General features: G+C 33.8%; 1 protein-coding gene across 2 annotated transcripts in view; it reads left to right on the top strand.

The window, feature by feature from the left end:
• The first annotated feature begins 441 nt into the window (after positions 1-441).
• The window catches only part of LOC110030292 (probable thiol methyltransferase 2), a 30387-nt gene continuing 27718 nt past the window's right edge, over positions 442-3110 (top strand). For both annotated transcript variants that reach the window (XM_020732935.1, XM_020732934.1), the window contains exons 1-2: positions 442-688; positions 1193-1323. In XM_020732935.1, the coding sequence (XP_020588594.1) occupies positions 481-688; positions 1193-1323 (339 nt within the window). In that variant the 5' untranslated portion in view covers positions 442-480. The remainder of the gene's footprint in view (positions 689-1192; positions 1324-3110) is intronic.

Here is a 3110-nt window from a genome sequence, read left to right on the forward strand (position 1 = left end):
ATGTCGGTAGGCCTGCCTCACTCCAGCACTGCCGCCCAAAAGGCGAAAAATTATTACATCAGTACTACGCACGTAGAGCTACGTGCGTAGCAAATGAAATCACGCCACGCAAGAGAAAAAAAACGACCCGGTAACACAGGAGAATATTCCCCGTGTTATTCACGTGTTATTGTATGTTATTCTTGTGTTATTGTATTCTGAGAATATTCCTGGTGTTATAATAACACAATAACACATGAATAACATATAATAACAACTGAATAACACGGGGGAATATTTCCCATGTTATGGGGTATATTTTTTGTTTTTCTCGCCTTGATTTTACCGATAATGAGGGTGAAAATTCTCCCGTATTATTCAGATATTATTGTATGTTATTCATGTTGTTATCTGAATATTACCTGAATTTTTTTTTTTTTTTTTTGATTTTATTGGCTAGGCATAGCAGTCCTACCTAAAGAACAGCTCCTTCACCCTCGGATGTTGTCGCCGCCGGGCGTCGCAAATTTGTTGCCGCGGTTGATTTGGACTCGACAGATGGCTGTAAATCGACTTTTAGTAGAATCGGCGGCGAAATCACCAGCCGTGAGGGTCGACGGCGCCGGAGAAAGCAGCAAGCCATCAAGGGATCCAAACCTTAACCCCCTCGTGGCAAAGGTCCGGCAACTGATGAGCAGCGGTCCCAATGGTTCGGTTTCTCTCTCCCTAAGTATCATATTTCCATATCCTTTACATGGTTAGGTTTTCTTCTCCTTGGCGACTGCTTGGCAGTAATTTCAGGCAGTTTTTGGGATTCTGAAGGTGTTTAGGATTAGTCTGGTCCAATGTTGGACTTGGGTTGTATTTTCTATTCCTTCTGAAAACAAAAATTCCTTTTGAATTTCTGTGAACAATTACTGCTTGTACTGGCAGCCTATAACTAAGGTTTCATGGGTCTCATGTTTTTCGTTAGTTCATAATGCGTAATGACACCGAGTTTTGCGAATTTGTCTTATCTGATTCGTTCATTGTATTACGTTATACTGGTTTTTTCTTGCTTGTACGCCTGTTAAAATTTTCAGAAGATATTATTGTAAACTAAATATCTTACACTCTAAATTGATTATTTGGTGTTGGATTGTCTGGAAAGATGAGTGTAGGCTTCATATCAGACTGTTACCTTTTGTTAAATGCTGTGCAACTTATGATGTAGATGGTTGGGAAAAGTGTTGGGAGGAAGGAGTGACGCCATGGGATTTGGGTCAGACAACACCCATCATTTCTCATCTTATTCAGACAGGAAAACTTCCTGAAGGCAGAATTTTGGTCCCTGGATGTGGCACGGTGAGACCTCCTCCTTATTTCTTGATTTTCTTTTAGGTTTTCTATGTATGTAGATTTTTTATTGGAATTTTTTCATATAATTTTAAATTATGAGAAACAAATTGCTGTTGGACACTTTACCTTATTATTGTAAGCTATTTTTGTATCACCTTTACATTGACTAGATAATCATCATCATTAGCTCTCTCTCAATTATTTGGCATTCTACGTTTTTTTTTTAGTTTCTGATTTTTTTTTAAATTTATATTTTTACTGACTATCTGTCTATTTTGTGCTTTTGATACCCATTTTTTGGTTTACGGAATGCTGGAAAAGGAAAGGGTGAGTTGGGGCTATGATGTGGCGGCGAAAAGGGGAAGTGCTTGAAATCACACAAAGTTTTTTAAAAATTTCCCATACCTACAAAGAAATGAGCACAACATAGTTATACTGCTCCAATTACAGGGAAATCATGTACAGGCAATTCATGTGAATTTTAAAGAAAAAGCACAAAAAAAGATAGAACAAGACAAATTAAAATTTTTTTACATGATTTAGTAAACCCCTTCAAAGGCCGACATTTTCAGCACACCTCTCTTGAGAAACTCACTAATCGCTTTTTTATAGCGGCTAGTGGAGAAGAATTGTGCAACCATTGTTGCCTTTAACTGATGTGCACAACCAAGAATGATAATGTGATTAATGAAAATATGAAAGCAGAATATGAACATGGAAATAATGTTATGGGAAATTATCCAATGAGGGTGTTAGGAAGACATTTTTCTTTAGAAGGGCATAATGAACATAACTATAAAGTATATTATAGACTGATCTCAAAGTGTGAAATTGAGCTAGCTCATTAAGGTAGAGCTTTAACTACATATGAGAAATACCTATATATTGTAAAAGTATGCAAATTATTTGAATAGTTTGTTAAAAGAAATACTGTTAATAGGTGAAAGGATCCATAATCAATTGGTAGAAGGAGAAGGTTGCTTCTCTAATGTCAGATGTTCTAGCCACATATTTTGTAATTTATTGTGCACAATTTCCCAAAAAAATCCTATTCGTGGAAGTATGAAACCTTAACGATTATAAGGATGTCAAATAATTGGAGATGTATTTTGATACTAATATTGGAGAATAAGTAATGTTAAAAGCTATGAAAATTATTTTATGAAGTTTTGAAAGCAAGTAAAGGAACATAAGTCTAACAAAAATTATGTTGAAGTTTTTTTTTTTTTTTTTTTTTGTTAATTCATGTGAAGATGATTCTTGTGTCAAGAAAAAATAATTGGAATTATAAGAAAAAGGAAGGATCCGTAAATATTTTTTTATAATGATCTTAAGATGGGTCATCGTCATGGTACATATCGTGCATGGTAACGAAAAGGTGAGTCAAAGATTTTTTTTTTAATTATTAAAAATATATATGATGGATCTTTTATTAGTAGTAGTTATGGAATAAATGAAGGGTTGGTAATCAGAATGAGATTACATCAAGGATTAATATTATTTTATAGCTTTCTGTACTTTTTTAAAAATACTAAAGATGGGTATCTTGATGCATGTTATTTGTAGATTACTTAATTCTAATTGGTGAGACCTATACTTGAACTAGCAACATTCAGTATAGTATCTTTAATTTATCATATAAATAAACAACGATATAGATTAGTGCCGGGGGAAAAGGGATGTTTATGTATCTTATTCAATGGATAACTCTATATTTATGATAGAGGAATAATATATACAATGTGGCAATATAAGCATATATATATATAAATATAAATATAAATATATATATA

This window comes from Phalaenopsis equestris, unplaced genomic scaffold (genome assembly GCF_001263595.1).
Source record: "Phalaenopsis equestris unplaced genomic scaffold, ASM126359v1 Scaffold000694, whole genome shotgun sequence".
Lineage (NCBI taxonomy): Eukaryota > Viridiplantae > Streptophyta > Magnoliopsida > Asparagales > Orchidaceae > Phalaenopsis > Phalaenopsis equestris.